Raw genomic sequence first — 19819 nt, 5'->3', positions numbered from 1 at the left:
ACAACTGCAACCCTTCCATATTATTCATAGGTAGGTACTAGGCTATCAGTCCAAGGGCCTAAGTAAGCCTAGCCAACAAGGTTCCCCGGCTTATACCACTCAAGAAAGTGATTTTCCTGTGCCCCTGTCGAGCAGAACCACAGAAGTGATCACCAGGGTGTATTTCCTATTTCTCATCCAATCATCAAAATTTTTCTTGAAGAGTGCTAATGAGGAACTTTGCTTGACATAAATGGGTAGCTTGTTCCAGAGTATGGGAAGTCTTTGGGACAGGAATATATCCCTCCAGCATGTCCTGTTTATTGTGGTGACAAGGTTTAGGTCCCTAGAGCATGTAGCTCAGAGGGATTGGGATCTCTTTAGGTGTAGCATGTCCAACAGCTCTGGGTTTGACATGGGTTAGGCAGAGATCACCTCGGAGTAGGCAATATGCTACAGAGTAAAGCTTGAGACAGTCAGTGTAGGGCATCAGTTTGAGGCCAGGAATCCTCTTTGTGAGGTACTTCTGTGGCCTTTCCAGCTGCTGCAGATGTCTTGTGAGGTACAATCCAAACGGGGCATTGTACTCTATAATGGGTTTAATGAGTCTCGAATAAAGGGAAACAATGACCTCTTTTTTTCCTGGATGAGAACCCTTTTGTGATGAGGTGTGCCACGTAAAAGGATTTCCTGACTATTGTGGTGATGTGATTATCAAAGGAGACACTACTGTCCACCTGGGTCCCAAGGTCTCATCACATATTCGGAGTTAAGTAGACTGCTGGCTATGTGGTAGTTTATGGGTACAGAGTTTTTACCAAAGGGGATGACAATGCACTTTTTGGCATTGAGCTTGAGGCCATGGTTCTGACACCAGGCATCTGTCTCAGTGAGGCCCTTCTGTAGGATGTCCACATCATTTGGGGACTCTACTATGGCTCCTAGTTTGCAGTCATCTGCGATCTTCATTAGCCAAAGGCCTTCTGTGTTAACCTGTACTTCAGAGAAGTAGATACCAAACAGGAGAGGTCCCAGGACTGAATCCTGTGGTACTCCACTTGTCACTGGTTTGAAATCAGATTTGGAGTCTGCAACTTTTACAGTGTGGGTTCTGTCAGTGAGCCAGTTGGCAACCCATCTTGTGACATAGGGATTTATACTTAGTTTAGTGAGTTTAGCTATAATTTCAGAATGGGGGATGGTGTTGAAAGCCTTGGCGAGGTCAAGATAGACTGTGTGAACCACCTTACCCTCGTCTACAGGTATATCCTGTACTAATAACTTTTTAAACAAAGCAACTTGGCTTCTGAAGCCAACATTATATATATATATATATATATATATATATATATATATATATATATATATATATATATATATATATATATGTCAGGGTGGCCTAATGGTTAAAGTGTCTGTTGCCTTACAAACACAAGGTGCAGGGTTTGAGTCTCACAAGGGATACTTTGCTAGGCTTCAAATGGCTCGCAAGGGCAGTTAGTCTTGTACTAACCTATGAACCTATATATATGTACATATACATACATATATATATATATATATATATATATATATATATATATATATATATATATATATCACTAAATCATTTGATGCCCATGTCACCATTCTGTTCTATTACTATTACCAAGGTTATCAATGTCCTTCTACCATTTAAAATCTACCAAGGCTACACATAGTTACATTAGCAAATCATGCTAGATTTCCAAGCCATTTTACCCTTAAAGAATAAATATATATATATTGCACTTGGGACTCCAAGAATAGACATAATGGAAGCAAAAAACAGCAGATGGTCAGCTGGAAGGTTAAGTAATGGCGTGGGGATAAATCCATTGCTTCTTTAAATCTAGACATGTACATGGACAGTTCCTGTCAGACTTATATCACTAGTACCACCAAACAGAGTAGCATAGCGGAAAGTATTGCACTCATTAGATAACAGAGAAATATTAAGCCCACATTCTATGTCCTGGTTCCACACAATCACACAGGTTCAGATATTACATCTGTAATACATAGTTCTATTCTTATCCATCTAGATATTTTGCCCTTGTTTGCATACAATGAACATTTTTAAATATTTGCTTTAAAGGAGAACTGGACCCAAAAACTGAAATAAATATATGTTTTTCAGCAACTCTTGAACTTTTCTGCATTACTAGTGTCTCTGTATCAAAGTAAGTGGTTACTACTATTTTCTAGCTTGTTATAACCTAAAATGACATGAAAGGAGGCTGCTGTGCAGTGGTGGCTGGTGACTTCAAATCAAAGGGGGGCTGCAGGAGACAGCTGAATGGGTGGGGTCAATGGAAAGGGGTGTGGCCAACCAGAAAGGGGAGGAGCTATGCTTAAAACCATAAACTAACTAAATACACTGCCCTGGGTGCCAAACCATCATTATGAGAGTCCAATCAAGACCAAATTAAATGTAGAAGAATAAAAATATTTCAGTGCATTGGCTGCATGACAGCTTACTTAATATCTAGATGGAAACAAAAAGGTTGTGAGGCATGAAAAAATAAATTACTTTTTAAATACATTAATGGAATGCCAGTCAAAATCAAGTATAAGAAAAACAAGCAGCACTCAACTTAAACCACTTCTTGCACTGCAGTTCTAATTATAATTTATATTCAGCTTTATTAAAGTACCAAGTAACATGCTGAAATTATAAATCTCCGATGCCCCCACTTGTAAAAATGTTTCTTATCCGAAAAAAGATCTGCTGCCTGACAACTATCTACTTGTTTCATGGGGAAAACATGATCAAAGTAAAAAATGAAAAGCAAACAAGAAATAAGCTCAAGATACATTGCTTAAAAGGATTACTGTACAGGTTATGGACCATACGATTGGCATTTTGTTTCGTTTACGGGTAAAGCCTGCAGAGATGACTGGAAGTCTCCAAGTGTAATGAGCTTCTTAAAATAATGTACTCCTGTCCTTTATTACAAATACTGTCATATGCATTTCAATACCCAAGGCTTATACATTATCTAGTTAAGTATTCTCTACATGGCAACAACAGAAAGGCTTTCAATGTTGGCAATTCTTTAACAGTATGCTTATTAAAGCTTACTTGCATCTTACGATCTCAGCCAAGCTTACCTGATGGTCATTAAAGTATTGCTACTTAAACACAGAGCAACAGGCACTTTGAGTAATAAGCATAAATCAACAGTACAAAAATATGACAGAAACCAGACCATTCTGCAAAAATCAAGGACAGATGAAAAGCCACTCTAGTACTTGTGTCTACCTTGGATGGGGGGGATACTCTGCACATTTACACTGCATAACTACTCCTTGCCTTGCTTCGACACATCCAGAGTCACTACATGGGGGAGTGGGTACAACAAGTATGTCACAATTTGAAATGTCTCTGGCTGACTGTGATGGCCCTGACACATTTGTCATACCTCTCAACCTCAGAGCAAGAAATCTGGACAAAGCCATACAAAGAAGTGGGACAAAGGCCCAAAAATAAGGACAATTTTTAAATATTGCTCTTATAAACTTAGAAAGATAATAGAATAGGTCTTGCATTAGTATGAATTTTTTGAATGGTATGAAATCTGAAACTCAAATGTCTGTCATTATTTTCTAACTTCAGTCTTTAATGATTTGTCACTAATCTGCCAAAAAGAAAAAAAGCACAATTTTATGAAAAATGGACCAAAAATGTGATGTAAAAATATAAAACAGCCACACAATACAGCTGGGAACCTGTCAAAGAAGGGACACTTTAATATAAGTACTGCTAACTTGAGCAGCTGACAAAATAAAAGAATCTACATGCATTTCTGAAATAAAAGTAATCTATAACTCTGATTATTACAGTTATTTCTTAATTGTAAACCCTCCATGTTTTCTTCCAAAATTGCTATTTTGCGGAGGGATTATTAAGGGGAAGAACAACATTTTGAGCCAAAATCAGGGACAGTTGAGAGGTTTGGCTATGCCTAATTCTATAAAGCAATTTATTTGCATGTACCTCTCAACCTGTTAATGCAATAAATCTGGACAAGGCCAGATATATTGGGGGAACATATAAACAGTACTAAAATTTGCTCTTGTATAAACTGAGACAGTTGACAGAACAACAGGTCTTACTTTAGCATGCATTTTTCTGAATGTTATGAAGTCTGAAACTCAGTGTGTCATTATTTAGTGACTTAATTCCTAAATGATTTGCCAGAAAACCACAAATTTTATGAGGAACAAACCAAAAATAAGAAGCAAAAATCTATTCATTCTTTGAAAATCTGGACAGTTGGGAGGTGTAGTTCAGCTGGGGCTGTCTTTAAGTTTGCTGCCCTTCCCCCTCACAAAATCATGGTCGACTGGAGCCTCCCCCTGCAGCCATTCAAATGATCCATTACTTGGCTATTTCACTCCATTTACCATAAACACTAATGTGCATACTGATTTACTTCTATGATGATATGGACTTCATTTGAAAGTTTTATTTTGCATTTTACAGCACAAACACTAAGACATCTGCTAAACAAACTTAGCATTAAAACTTCTCTGCCTTGAAACTCACATTCATTGAAACAGCATTGAAACCCACATTCAAAGAAAATACATTTTACCAGTGGCAGATAAAGATTCATTCTGGGCTGTTTTCAAATCATAGGCCCCTTGCATATGAAACATACATGTGCGGTTTGATACACACACCTTCCTATTGTTTTGAACATTTTTCCAGTAAACTATGAAACAAAACGTATGCACCGATAATGACAAAACTGCCCAATATAGAACATCTTTCCAGTAAACAATGAAACAAAAAGCATGCACCCATAATTACAAAACTGCCCATTTCAGAACATTTCCATCATAAAAGTCTACTCAAACTTCTACAGTCCACCATTATCAGTAAATATGCACAATCTCTGAAGAAGCAAAAAAGTCATCTAAATAATTCCACATTAAATAAATCTGTAACTAATGAAGAGGTTGCTGCTAGCAAACACCTTTATATTTCATGGTTTCATCGAAAAATAAAGTGTCTGATGCCCCTGAGGAATAAATTGCCTATATTACATTAAAAATGATAAGCTAGTAATATTGCAATAAGAAATGGATGGCAAACTGATAACAGTCTCATAGTTAGTATCTTAACTTTTTCAGTATGGCAGCATTCACCCCTTGGGGGAGTAGAACCAACAACCTTCTGCATCAAAAGCAAGTACACAACCTGTTGTACTATTAACAATGCACGCTGCCTTAGCATAAGCAGCACTAAACTTCTCTTCCCCTGCAGCTCTCAGCTCCTTGTAAAATCTACTCAATACTCAACTGCATCTCAACTTCACAGCACAAGAAATCTGGAAAAAGCCAAATTTATTGGGGGGGGGTCAAAAGTCCAAAAACCAGGGACACATTAAACATTGCTTGTATAATCTTGGAAAGTTGCTAGAATAAAATGCTGTGTTAACACCATAAATTTTACTGCCAAGGTCCCTGTGCAAAAGAGTCAAAGCAACATACCACTACGCCAAATCAGCTGCTTTGTGAAAGAGCGGAAGACTGAAACTTAAATGGCTATCATTTAATGAATTCAGTTTTCACCATAGCTGTCAACCTCTTAGCACAAAACACCTGGACAAACTCAGTAATGAGGGAATACAGCCCTCAAACATATTCAGTGAATTCAGTTCTTGCCATAGCTGTCAACCTTAGCACAAAAGACCTGGACAAAGCCAATAATGGGGTAATACAGTCCCAAAAATAAGGACAAATTTCAAATATTCATCTTATAAACTTATTTGCTAGAATAAAAGGTTGTGTTACTATGTATTTTCTGAAGAATATGAAGTCTGAAATTCAAATGCCTGTCAATTTTACTTCTGACGGAACAAAAACAATTTTCAGCAGAGGCCCAGGGAGAAATACTGCAGACACATGTCTTTGTAAAATGGCAGGACACCAGAGCAAATCCACACAAACACAAGGATGAGATGCAGACTACACACAGAAGGCACACCAGTCAAGAATCAAACCAGAAAACATATAGCTGTGAGGCAACAATGCTACCACTGAACCATCAAATATGTAAGGAATTAAACATTCAGAAACCTGAAGTCTGAAATTCAAATGCCTGTCAATTTTATTTAACATTTGTTAATCAGGACAGTCTGACTTTGAACAAAAAAAAACAATTTTCAGCAGAGGCCCAGGAAGAAATAATGCAGACATGTCTTTGTAACATGGGAGGACACAAAAGCAAACACAGACAAACACAGATGCAGAAGGCACCCCAGCCAAGAATCAAACCTGAGAACCTGCAGCTGTGAGGCAATAATGCTACCACTGCACCATCAAATATCAAGCATTGCAGCATTTAAAAGCCACAGATATGAGGAACAGATCAGATCAAATATGAGGCAAAAATCTGCAATTTTTTTACAAATGGTGGTGGGTAGGGAATTCAGGTCCTTAACACCTGCATACAAGGTACAGAGTTCAAGACTGAGGTATTCCCTACCACACCACCATGAGTTTGTTCTAGCCACCAATATATAGCAACTGGGGCATTCACACACACTCACACACACAAACCCTTCGTTACCTGGAGCGACATGTAGATCCCTTGGACCATTACATCCATAGTGACACTAACTCCAAATCCCTTCAGAATCCATAGCGACACACTCCAAATGCACTGCTCACGCATTACATCCACCACGCGAGATCCCCCGACGAGAGTCTCCTGGAGCACATCCACCACGCGAGATCCAAGACTCCAGCCTGCCGACGTTGCAGTCCAGGTCCGATCTGTTTCGGGATCTCTGCTGTTACATGTTTCCCAGTCCGGACTGCTGCTGAGACAGTCTGCACATGCTCCAGACTGTCTCAGCAGCAGTCCGGACTAGTGCGCAAAAGTCCATTTTTTTTAATTTTTTATCCGCAAATTTTACTTTTTTTATTTCTTTACTTTTCTTTACAGCTGGGGGGGCTGCAGTCCGGCAGTCCAATAGCACGGGCCACCCCTGCTGCCGTGGCTAGCATGATTTTATTTTACAGTCATGTCTTCACATGCTTGATGTCATTTTAGACAGACAGAAATAAATCCCTATGAAGAGTGTGTTTTTCTCTCTAATCAGTTTAAAGAAGTGCTGTGACTGCCTACTTTTCACCGTCAGCATCAATCCACTTTTTTAAATTAGTTTGTTTCCTCGGATTTTCATTACTGGCCATCTCCGTTACCCGTTTTAAGGAATATTTGAATAACAGACTTGAAAATGTAGCTGAGTTAATTGTTCTTTTCAAAGTAACAACTCTAGTTCACTGCCCAGGTGTGAGAAATCTAATCCCTGTGATCAACAGGTGTTAATTTGGCTGCGATGGTTTGTGTTGTATTTACAGTTTTAAATATTGTAGCTAGAATTCAATTATTTGATGTTAATCTTTTTCCAACCCACTGATTTGTCTCAATAAGACACTATATGCAATGCAAAAATGCTGTAACAAAACACCACAAGAAACATGCACTTTTACAGAAAATACGATGTATAAAAATGCAAAATTCAACACTAACAGAAAGTATGAACAGATGAACATAATTTTGTTCTTTGTGGCACTGAGAGTTTGATTAAACAATAGGGAATCTGCATCTGGAAACTAAGCTTGAAAGCCCTGCCTTTATTCAGACTCCAGGTTACGCTATTTATCTGAGGTGTGATGTGTGCATTCTGTGACTGATAAGGCACATTTAACATATCATGCATATCATCTTAATGGCTCTGTAGTTAAGTGACCCAACCTAATTACTATGTCACTCTTTGTAGCCTTTGTGATGACAAATGCAGGAAGAAAAGGTAAACAATTAAACAATGCTTTTTCTGTATATGAAGTGTTTAGTGTTGGATTACAGGGGAGGAGAATCACTTTTTGGAAAGCAAAACTTGACTTTTGAGTGGGGTTCTCCTTTAAGCAAAAGTAACACAAATATTTTAAAAACCGAATAACTGATACAAAACTAAGGAGAACCATAGTATACCATTTCTAGTAGCAGTATGACACAAAGTAAAATCAAAACATGCTACCTGCAGTAGAACAGCCAAAGAAGTAATACTTTGCATAAAAATTAATAAAACATTTACAAAATAAATAAAATGGCCCTCTCTTCATCAACAATTCTAAGTGAGAAAAAAAAGCATGTACAGTGCCTTGCTGAGCATACCACAAAGACCAAAACTGAAGACTGCATTTTAATAGCAACACAGCATTATAACAAACGGAGAACTATATCTGTACAAAATTAAAACAAGTCTCCAACCTACAGATTGCACTGCAGTGATTAGGTTATGTTGAAATTAAACCTAATTTCCTTCTCTCTCAAGTTCTCTCCCTCTGTTCCCAAGCATTAACTGAATAGTGGCAGAAAGAAATGTAGATCTTTAAATGCTGCGGTGGTACGGCGGTAGCATTGTTACCTCACAGCAAGAGGTTCTCCCGTTTGATTCTCGGCTGGGCTTGGGAGTGCCTTCTGTGTGGAGTCTGCATGTCCTCCTCGCAGTTGGATAGTGTTCGAAAGACATGCATACGTAAATGGGCGTGCCTTCATTGAAGGTTGGGCGTCGAGCTGGCACCTCGGCGTTTTGTAAAAAAATCTTCTGCCAATCATTAGTTGACCGGAGTTCCGCTGTGGCAACCCCTTACCGGGAAAAGCCGAAAGACAAACAACAACATACTATCAGATCTAAACCTTCCTTTTTTATTGTGATCCCGGAACAAACTTCTCACATAGTTAATATGCCCAGCACAATAACAGAAGAGCCCAAGTTTACCTGCAGAATGTGATATGCTTCCAAAGCTTCTAGACCTTTTCCTAATTTTGCCCATTTTATCATAATAAAACTCCTATTTTTATGTAACCCCCTGCTAGTGATTTTCTTTATATTTTATATGATTACTAACTTATTAATATTTGCACAGCTTACCATTAAGATAGGTTGTCAATCTGAGTATGCAACTGCAATTTTTTTCTATATGAATTATTGTTTTTGAGTACGCAACTGCAATTTTTTCTATACAAGTTATTTTTTTTTATCTTTATTTTCTAAGGAATGCATACCTCTCAACCTCTGTGTAAAAAATATGGACAAAACCTAAAAAGACCCAAAAACAGGGACAGATTTTAAACATTGCTTTTATAAACAGAATTGCTAGGAAGCCTGGATTTATGTTAGCATGCAATTTTCTGACAGATATAAAATCTGAAACTCAAAATGTCTGCCCTTATTTAATGACTTCAACCCTCAGTGGTTTGCCAGAATACCATTTTACAAGGAACAGACCAAAAATATGAAACAAAAATCTGGACGTTCTGCAAAAATATGGACAGTAGAGAGGTATGAAGCAATGTCTGAAAATGCTCCGAGATATAAACCCACCCCAGTTAGAGTTAAACAACTAAAATAAAATGACACTTCTCTAATCAAATCAAACTGCTATGAGTAAATGCCAACATAACCCCCAATCTGTCGTGAGTTACTGCTGTAACAAACCAATACTACAGCTTCCGTGTGGCCAAAGTCTATGATCATCCTCTAAAACAATGATAAAAAATATTCACCGTGACCCAATTTGTTTTTAATTTAACAAGTTATGCAATGTAATTTGTTAGGATTTAACAACATAGTATACTACATGCATCAACAAACTATTTTGTTTTTACCAATTCTTGCATCATACAACTGGCACGAATATTATTTCTACATATTTAGATATTCAGCAGTAAGAACAAATACATCATGATACGATATGTTACTCTGAATGTGAAGTGGCATTCATGTAAATTTCATAAAAGCTCCTATGTTCTCTTTAAGAAACAGGTTTAAACAGCACGAGAACATCTCATGTAGTACAACAAATTCAATGTGCAGATACACAGTTTATACAGTGTGTAAGTGGGCAGACTTGCAACTTAACGTTAAGACAGGTAAAGGAACTTATCCAGTGTATTAAAACCTACAAAGACAAGGAGTCATTACCAACAACAAGACTACTTGTATACATCTCTTCATACATGTGGTGTGTGCATACCTCTTAATTGTACCTCATCATTAAGAACGTACTTCTTTTGGGGGTCTTAAAAAAGTTCATGTTCCTCAAAGTTCCACATTAAAAGGGTCAGTCACACATTCGGTGTTAGGAAGTTTTTAACTGAAAGTCAAGGTAAATAGAAGTGAATCTTATTATTTCATTAAAATATGTCTTTTATAAGTAAAAGCAGCATATTTTAACCACCTGTGACCTTCCTAGTTGAAGCTGTTAGTAAGCCATTAGTATGTGTTCCACATTTTGCCATTTTGTTCCACATCATGAGGGTTAATGTTCCTCAGTTTGCAGATGGAAGGTTGAGAGGTATGGGCGGGTGGGTGTGGCTGTACATGTGTGTATATTTATTTATTTACATTTGTTTACTGGGAAATTCCGACTGGACGCAGGTTCTTTTTCAGCGGATGCCCAGGGAGAAAAGCTCCACATCATGTACATGATAAACAGAGATAAAAAATTGCAGCAATAGTAAACAACATTGCAGGTTGTTGGCTTTAATAAAATAACAAGACATTTATTATCAACAGTATATACAGTAAATGTTGCAAGTTAAGATTGTTTCTTGTCGTTTATAATATTAGTAACAAAGTTGTCAGACAAGATTTTAAAGTATGTAAAGACAACTAGTTAATTCTGACTGTGGTTTGTAGTGGCGGAAGTATAGTTGGGTTAAGAGTCTAGGTGGGGGGTAAGGGTGGGGGTGTTAGCCTGGATTAGAACAAGGACAAAGCCAGTGCAAATTTAAGTGCAATTTAAGCACAGTCTTGAAAAGGCTGCTGGAAGGGAAGGTAGAGTAGTTATAGAGGGTGGAAGATCGTTCCAAAGTTTAGATATGGTACATGAAAATATGGCTTTTCCTGCTGAGTTTTTTGGGTTTGATAACAGTGAGTTGACTTTTGTTGCTTGATCTTAGGGGCCTACTGATGTTATGGGGGTGATTAATAAGTTTATGAGTGAGTGCACACTATATATATATATATATATATATATATATATATATATATATATATATACACACACACACACACACACACACACACACACACACACACACACACACACACACATCTACTGCGTACTAACTTATTATTTTATTTTGGCAACTCGGCAAGTGAACTACACCCTGCCTGCCCCCCCCCTACAATTATTACATACAGTACTAGAAACATGCAATGAAAATATAACAGGCAGTAGTTTGACAGTTATTAAATTGATAAATACTGGGGTGCATGTAAAATGGAAATTAGAAGTACAAGTGGAAAAAAAAAGCACTTAAGATTTACCTAATAGGTAGGACAACAAAGGCCTTCATTTGGGGGGGGGGGCATCTCAAAAATTGTTTTTTTTACTATGTGTACAACGGGAGTTTCAAGTGTTTTTCCTGAAGTAGCAGGAGTTTTGGCAGGACAAAACATTAACAACACAAAGCTGATCTTATACGTCTGTGATTTATTCTATTTGTGTGTTTTAAATGTAATTTCTAGCAATTACTACCATAATTTCTTTATAGTTTCCTAGTGCATCTGTATCTATCTATATGCTCAATTAAACCAGATTCTAAGCACAGAAAATCCAATAACACAAATTTACATTATTACAGGCAGTAAATATAAAAAGAGACCGGTTGTAGTAAATTAGTGCTCTGGCCTAAAAATGTCAAATTACATAAAAATACTATGTTTTTCCATACATGCAAAATTCTGGATTTACTGGTGTTTGTGACAGAAAAAAATGGAGAATTAATGTCCATGTATACAGCATTTAGATAATAAAACTGGTTTTTTTTTTCTTACTGCATTACTTGGAAGAACAGCTCATCTTAATCCAATAACCAATGTACATCAGTAAAACAAACAAAAATTTCTAAACAGCATACATAGATCCATTTTTAATTAAAAAAAATGGATATAGCAATTGAAATTCTATGCTTTTAGTTAATAAATACAGCTCAAAAGTAAGTGAGCTGTTAAATGCAAGCTGGCACTAATGAATTCCAGAACTGGTTTTCAGCATCACAGATCAGCTGTCATACAAATTCCACCATATTACTGGTTCTTACTTATTATTGCTAATTGTGAAGAAAAGACCAACATGCAGGAACTGGATTTCTTAGAACACTTACAAATCTGTCTGCATGTAAAGTTAGCAAATCTAAAAAGTTCTGCTCTCCTGCAGATTTTTTTTTTGGTCAATGCAGTATAAAAATAAAGCATACAGCTGTAATGTCATCCAGATAAAAACTTAATATTAGCTGACATCTATTAATGTACTGATTAATACTAACAGATGGGGATACTTGGGGTTAACATAACTAGACTTGTAAAGGCTCTAGGGCCACTAACCTAGTAACCTCCTATGAACCGAAGACCTCATACTTCATCAGTTATGTTTACTGTTAGTGTAGAAGACAAAGTAAATAAGTGCATGAATGTGTTTGAGTGTGTTCTCTTACTCCTTTTTATGTCCCGACTTGCTTCAAGAGCAATCCCTATCCCCAGTCCTTGACAGAGACCTATAAAAAAAAAAAAATCACCCATGCACAGCCGGATCCAGCACAAGGCAACACAGGCAGTCACCTAGGGCCCCATGGTTGAAGGGACCCACTCTGACCAGGAGGCTTCAACAATTAAGAATTTAAAAACAAAATAAAAGGTCCGCTCTCAGTTGTGGAATATGTTTACATCCACGGTGGCAGAGTCTTCTCCTTTAAGGAGGACCTTGCATGTGTTGCACGCATGCATGCAAACATGGTTCTAAACACATTCCACACTCGCATGTGGAATTTAGCCATTCTGCTGAAAGAGAAGGAAAGTGTGTATGTGTGTGTTTTATAAGAGAGATAAACTGTGTGTCTGTGTACAGCTGTGTGACAGAGTAGGTGTGTTTGGAACATAAACTAGCCATTTGTTGTTGTTTGTAAGAGGAGGGGTGCATGCGTGTGTGTGTGTGTGTGTGTGTTGCTGTGTGAGAGAGCAGGTGTGCGTTTGTGTGTTAACATACCTCTCAACTGTCCAGATTTAGCCTCATAGTTTTGGTCTGTTTCTCAAAGTTTGGTTTTCTGGCAAATCAGGGAGGACTGAAATCACTAAATAATGACATACAAGTTTCAGATTTTGTATTCTTCAGAAAATGTATGCTAACACAAATCCTGTTATTCTAGCAACTTTCTAAGTTAAAAAGTACAATATTTTAAATCTATCCCTATTTTTGGGCCATTATATCTCCATTATTTCAGACTTTGTCCAGATTTCTTGCACCAAGAGGTTGAGAGGTATTCAACTGTCCAGATTTTTGCAGAATGTCCAGAGTTATGACTCATACTTTTGGTCTACTGCTCATAAAATATGTGGTTTTCTGGCAAATCACAGAGGATTGAAATAACTAAATAATGCCATGCATTTGCCTTTCAGATTTCATTTTCTTCAGAAAATGCATGCCAAGACAAATGCTGTTATTCTAGCAACGTTCTAATTCTATGAGAGCAACACTTAAAATTTGTCCCTATTTTGGGGCCTTTGTTCCCCATTATTTTAGGCTTAGTCCAGATTTTTTATGCTAACAGGTTGACAGGTATGGACTATGTAATACCCTAGTTATGGGGGGGGGGGGGCAGGTTAGTTAATTAACTTGATCAGGCTTGACCCTGTAACTTGGTTACAGGAGACAAGAGCTTGAATCCTCTACACCAACTACCGAACTGCTGATGGAATTGCAAGTGTGAGTTTCAGTTCATTTCCAAGGAATTATGAGTTTCAGTTCATTTTCATGGAATTGTGTTTCAAGGGAAGAGAAGTTTACTGTTGCTCATGCTAAGTCTGTTTTCAATGGTGCGACCAACTGCTTTATTTAGCAAATGACAGTCACTGTTTGTGCTGTAGAATTTGAAAGCAGTGTTAGTGCCATAACTGTCTTTGGTGCAGAAAGCTGTGGATTTTACTCCCACACCATGTAGATGGAGTGCTGATAATGCAGTGTCCTTTCGACTGTTTATTATTTGGTGTATTTTAAGGGGAGACAGAGGTTCTACATTCCTGAGTGTGTCCTCCTTTGTACGAGATGCCTGCTAACTATGAACCTGTTGTCAGTCATTTCCTGTTGCAATATTATCAACTTAATTGGTTTTCTTCAAGAGCAACAGGCACTGAATTTGTAGATGAAACACTGAAATGTAAAGTTTCTGCCAGTAGCAACCTATTAATTAGTTACAGATCTTTAATGTGGAATTATTCAAATGACTTAGTTCTGCAGAGATTGGGTTTATTGACTGATGTTGGTGATTCAAATGACTTATTTCTGCAGAGATTGGGTTTATTGACTGATGTTGGTGGATTGTAATGACAGAAGTTTGAGTGGCCTTTTATGGTTGACATTTTCTGAACTGGGTAGTCTCATTATTATTGGTTTATACATTTTGTTTCATTGCTTACTGGAATAATGTTCAAAACTACAAATTAAAAAAAAAAATACTCTAGTGGTGCTGCATTATACAATGAATTTAATACAGTCATGAAGTTGAATCAAAGAACACATATATGTATGCATGGCCCTAAAAATGTGTGCAAGGAGCCTGTGGTCTGAAAAACAGCCCAAAGGTAAACTTAATCCTCCACTGGCCAGATGCATTTTCTTTGAATGTGGATTTTAATGCTGTTTCAATGAATGACAGTTTCAAGGGCAGATAAGTTTACTGCTCATGCCAAGTCTGTTTTCTTTGTGAGACTGCATTTATACCTCCCAACTGTACAATTTCCGCAGAATGTCCAGATTTTTGGCTCATATATTTGGCCTGTTCCTCTATTTTCATGGCAAATCACTGGGAAGATCTCAGGACTGCAGTCACTAAATAATGAAATACATTTGAGTTTCAGACTTCAAATCCATCAAAAAATGTATATTAAAGCAAATCATGTTACTCTAGCAACTTTCTAAGTTTATAAGAGCAATATTTAAAATATGTCCTTATTTGTGCCCCCATTTTGTCAAGCTTTGTACAGAGAGGTTGAAAGGTATTAGCAAATTGCTATCAATGTTTATGCTATTCTAGATTAATATCTGTAATCACTGCAGAAAAAATAAGAAAACAGTATGCATGCATGCATACTGACAGATTTGAACAGTGTTATGGTAATTGTGGAGAAAATTGAAATAGCCAAGTAATGGAACACTGGTGGGTAAGGGGTTGTACAGGAGGGGTTGCTCGGGGGTCTATTACCCTGCCTAGGGCCCCATTTGACCATGATTCGACTCTGCACCCATGTAGTAACAATGGTAAACTGTGATCTACAGCATAACAAAGTAACTTAACAATGATCAAACTGTGAAATCATGGTGAAGGCAGTAGAAACAGTCTTAAATCTCTTAATTACCACCAAGTTTATTCTGTAGTTCAACTGTTCAAGTCCCTTAAATGCCTATATACAAACTGTGAGACTGCAAGGAATTTAGCTATCCAAATACATTTTCTAATGATAGCCAAAAATACGAGGTACTACTAACAAGTTAATTACAACATATCTTACCGAACTATTATATGAATACTTGAGAATATTGCGACAATATTTTAAGCATTTTTACACAGTGATATTGAACATTTCCACGGAATATTCATGCTGAAGGTACAGCTTTTTTAATGTAAAGTACGCACTATACTTGTCTTTGACCCTTATTAAGTCTTTTGATACTATACAAAAGAAAAAAGAATGGAGACAAACGGCACATAATTGCGCCAGCATTCTGATCTTTAAAAACAGAAGCAAATCAAACCGACACTGTACACAGTTTGTAATAAGTCACAAGTCTAGGTTCGCGACAGCAAACTCAAAATGCCGATAGCAGCGACTCCTGCACTCCCTAAAAAACTACACGCTTAATCCCTGTCCCTACATGCAGTGAAAGAGTGTTAATGTAGAGTAATCAAGTAAACGCAATGCGAAATAATTAAGCAACTGATTGTTACTTGTCTTCTGTCACCCACCTAAAAGTAAGCTAATCATGTCATCAAACAGCTACAAATTGAAATAGTTCAAAAGTTGTAAATGAAACTCCGGAACACCAAAACTTACCAAACTTCAGCCAATCACTATCATTCAGGGAATCCATGACCTCAAAAAAACTAATCATAATGGCATTTGGGATATTGTACAAAAACTGTCCTTCTAAACAACATTCGGACATGTTTAATTTCAATGATGCTCTCAGAGTTACGTCTAAATCCACTCGTTAGTATCCAAATAAAACATATAAAGACCACCACTCCACCTTTGTCGGTATGCCACCGTACACTCCCTGTCAGGTTGGTTTTACCTCTTTAAGACTACATCAGTGTATACAACGCCCACTTGTGAGCTCAGTGACAGCCTGCGTCGTCCCAAAGAAAAACTCCATTTGATACGTACTTGTGTTTTCGCCATGTTGAGCGTGGCATATACTAGCCTTTTTTTTCGGAAGGCGGAAACCTTAAAAAAAACAGTGTAAGAAGTGGTGTTTTGTAGAAGTCATTGATATGTGAGTATGAATAACTGTGCGCATAAAAAACACGTGTATTTATTTTCTTTTTCTGTGCGGGTGGAAGGCAGATGTATAAGGAGTAGTCGCAGTTAGTTGCACTTTTTTGGGACTTGTATATGATAAAATCTTTGACATACTTGTATTTGTTTATTTAATCGAACAAACTGAATGTGCTGTTTGATTGTCTGTTTTTCCTCCGTGCTTAAAATGATCTTTCCTGTAGTAATAATTGTGAACAGTAATACATTAAGCACTATTGAAAACTGGCTCACTAACCAATGTCTGTTACTGAACCCCAACAAAACCAAACTCCTACTCTTTACTCCCACTAATAGAACCACCCCTTTCTCATTCACTATTACTTCCAACAATGGTACCACCATCTCCCCAGATACCCACACTAAACTTCTAGGAGTCATTATAGATAATAAGCTCAAATTCAACCTACAGGTCAACAAGACCGTTCAGACCATCAATAAAAAACTCGGGTCAATGTACAGAAACAAAGCATTCTTAACCCCACAGGCTAGAATAGCAATTGCCAGGTCACAACTACTCTCTACTCTTACTTATGCCTCCCCCATTCTCTCAAACCTAAATAAATCAGAACTGAATAAGCTCTCACACAGTTATAACCATATTGCCAGATTCGCAACTAACTCCACCTACAGAACACATCACTGCCAGAACCTGAAACAACTATGTTGGCTTGAACTCCCCAACTTAATTACACTAAATCAACTCTTAGTTGCCCACAAAGTTCTTTACCATCCTGAAAATACGACCTGACTCTCTAATATAATAAAACCATACAACAATCTGGGATCACTAAGATCGGCCGACCAATTAATGGTCCATACTTTCAATGATGCTCTCACAATTACGTCTAAATTCTCTGTTTGCCAACTCTGTTGCCAAGACCTGGACCACTCTACCAAATCATATGCCACCTTGCAATCCTCCTTAAACCTTTTCAAAAAGCATTACACAGTGTTACAATCAACTGGCTCAGTGTCCATGCGTCGTCCCCTCCATTTGATACGTACTTGTGTTTTCGCCATTGTTGAGCGTGGCATAACTAACCAACTTGTTTTTCTAACACTTGCAGGCCTTTTGTACAAGCATATATGCTGATTGTAACTGTGCGCATAATGTATTTATTTTCTTTTTTGTGCGGGTGAAACAAATGCTATGATACTATATATTTACTACTGTATAACTTTTATATGTAAATAATCTGTGTGTATTTGTTTATTTAATCGAACAAACTGATGTGCTGTTTGATTGTCTGTTTTTCCTCCACTGAAAATGGACATATATCCAGTTGGACTATCCCGGTAAACAAATGTAAAATAAATAAATAAATAAACGGTGGACTACAGTATTAGAAGGCACATAATGATAATGGTGATCAGTTACTGTGAAATGAAGGTAGAATAAGGGCAGTATAAGCAGTTAGGCTTAAATCTCTTATTACAACCTCAGAGTTTTATTCTGTAGCCCAGTTGTTCAAGTCCTTTAAATTTCTATACGATATTGCAAGCAGTTTAGCTGTCCAGATAAATTCTCCAAGGTTAGACATGAAGAGACACCTCTCAACCTTTTGCCTTCAAAAATGTAGAATGGTATCGCTTCTAAAAAAAAAAATGGACAGTGAAACATTCATTCGCTCAACATCTTTTTTTTTTGCTGTTGTGACTGATTTTCTGCACTTTGAATTTCTAGTACTTCTGCATTTTTATAGCATAGGCTAGATTCAGACTTGCTGAATCTAGACTGGTATCACTTGAGCACTGAAACCAGTCATCTTACATTAAGAAGCCCCCCCTGCACCCTTGTGACAGAAGAGTGCAGCCTAGGACCTACCTAAGTTTGGGATTGCTGGAATAAGGCTCAGTGTTGGGCTCTCCCATTGGTTACTTTGTTTTCAAACCATTTAACTTCACTTGTATTTAAATGTTGCATTTGCACATAGCTGCACATCATGCAACGGGGTTTAGCATAGCTTTGTCTAGCCGTGCATAGAAGCAAATGCCTAGAAAGACAATTTTCCCTAAATATCTGCTAGGGAACCCACCTAAGCTCTCCTGCTTCATAAGCTCAACATAGTTGTGCACTGGTACCCTGCAGGCAACATTGTGAAGCACTGACAGTTTTTACCCCTAGCCCTCCATAGAATAGCAACTTTTGGTTAGTTTTACAGCAAAGGCTGGTCCATCTAGCCCACTCCCCCCTAGTTATTACAGTATATACCTGCCATAACAGATAGACAGTTTCCTACCATTTCTCCAGACAGCCTGATTGACACAGGCATAGAGGCAGTGTAGCGATTGCATCATGTATACTGACAATAAAAACATACAGTGAGAAGAGGTACCATTCTACATTTTGAAGACAGAAGGTTGAGAGGTGTCTCTTCAGGCTAACCTTGGAGAATCTATCTGGACAGCTAAACTGCTTGTAGTCTCGTATAGAAATTTAAGGGACTTGAACAAACTCTGTGGTAATAAGCGATTTAAGCCTAACTGCTTATACTGCCCTTATTCCACCTTCATTTCACAGTAACTGATCACCATTATCAGTATGTACCTTCTAATATTGTAGTGCACCACTATTCACAATTATTACTATAGAAAAGATCCTTTTAAGCACGGAGGAACAATAGACAATCAAACAGCACATTAAATTTTTCAATTAAATAAACAAATACAAGTATGTCAAAGATTTTATCATACACAGGTCCGAAAAAAGTGCAACTAATTGCGACTACTCCTTATATATCTGCCCTCTATCCCCACAGAAAAAGAAAATAAATACGTGTTTTAAATGTGCACAGTTATTCACACTCGCATATCAATGCCTTCTACAAAAACACCACTTCTTAGTGTTTTTTTTTTTTTTAAAACGGTTCCGCCTTCTGAAAAAAATTCATAGTATAGCTATATCTCTCACATGTTGTATTTGTACCAAAACAAACAAATACAACATGTGAGAGATGTATGCATACTATGAATTTGGAATCATTTCTCTCACATAACAACAAATCAGATATCAAACCGGTTGTCTGCACACACACTTCACCTCTTGTACATAAGCTTACAATACACAACCCCACATACTCGGAGGTATTTGCTAGAAGCCTACCTAAAGATCAGAGACCTCCCAAGTGCAAATCTACTGCACAAACTGCAGACCCAACAGAGTCCACTACACATAATACACACAATAGTGTCTCAGC

The 19819-nt window shown here is 37.4% G+C and overlaps 1 protein-coding gene across 2 annotated transcripts in view; it reads right to left on the bottom strand.

Annotated features, from left to right (window-relative positions):
• Positions 1–19819, bottom strand: part of IRAK1 (interleukin 1 receptor associated kinase 1) — a 1465691-nt gene that overhangs the window by 1295101 nt on the left and 150771 nt on the right. The window contains exon 1 of one of the 2 annotated variants that reach the window (XM_044080170.1): positions 16137–16388. The exons of the other annotated variant lie outside the window; for it this stretch is intronic. Coding sequence (XP_043936105.1) covers positions 16137–16248 — 112 coding nt within the window. The 5' untranslated portion in view covers positions 16249–16388. Of the gene's footprint in view, positions 1–16136; positions 16389–19819 lie in introns of those variants that run through there. 2 annotated transcript variants of the gene reach the window in all.

This window comes from Protopterus annectens, chromosome 8.part0 (genome assembly GCF_019279795.1).
Source record: "Protopterus annectens isolate FY-2018-M chromosome 8.part0, PAN1.0, whole genome shotgun sequence".
Lineage (NCBI taxonomy): Eukaryota > Metazoa > Chordata > Ceratodontiformes > Protopteridae > Protopterus > Protopterus annectens.
This window is presented reverse-complemented; position numbering and strand designations above follow the sequence as displayed.